This window comes from Passer montanus, unplaced genomic scaffold (genome assembly GCF_014805655.1).
Source record: "Passer montanus isolate IOZ18808 unplaced genomic scaffold, ASM1480565v1 scaffold6754, whole genome shotgun sequence".
NCBI lineage: Eukaryota > Metazoa > Chordata > Aves > Passeriformes > Passeridae > Passer > Passer montanus.
In genome coordinates, this window is record NW_024371876.1 from 1 (window position 1) to 578 (window position 578).

Genomic DNA, 578 nt, shown 5'->3' on the forward strand with positions numbered 1-578 from the left:
CCTAGACGGCCAGCAGCGCGGTGATGGGGCAGTGGTCGCTGCCCTGCACGGCGCTGCGGATCTTGCAGTCGCACAGCGCGCCCAGCAGCCGCCGCGACAGCACGGCGTAGTCCAGCCGCCAGCCCACGTTGCGCGCCCGCGCGCCGCCCAGGTAGGTCCAGAAGGTGAAGGCGCCGCGCGCCTCGGGGTACAGGTGCCGGAAGGAATCCACGAAGCCGGCGGCCAGCAGCCGGCCGAAGCCCTCCCGCTCCTGCGGCGTGAAGCCGGGGCTGGCGCGGTTGGCGCGCGGGTGGCACAGGTCGATCTCGGCGTGCGCCACGTTGAGGTCGCCGCAGAGCAGCACGGGCTTGCGGGCGTCCAGGCGCCGCAGGAAGTCGAGGAAGGCGGCGTCGAAGCGCTGCCGCGGCTCCAGGCGCACCAGGCCCCGGCCCGAGTTGGGCACGTAGGCCGAGACCACGAAGAGCGAGGGGAACTCGGCCGTCACCACGCGGCCGTCCACGTCGTGCTCGGGGTCACCTGGGACACGGGAGGCAGGGGAGTGGGTTGGGGGGGACTGGGAGCGACTGGGAGTGACTGGG

General features: G+C 73.7%; 1 protein-coding gene across 1 annotated transcript; it reads right to left on the reverse strand.

Annotated features, from left to right (window-relative positions):
• Position 1: 1 nt before the first annotated feature.
• On the reverse strand, positions 2–516 carry LOC120511642 (DNA-(apurinic or apyrimidinic site) endonuclease-like; the record flags this gene model as incomplete). Its single annotated transcript, XM_039728970.1, has 1 exon — positions 2–516. A coding segment is annotated over one exon (515 nt), but the record flags the coding sequence as incomplete, so codon positions are not given.
• Positions 517–578: the final 62 nt, after the last annotated feature.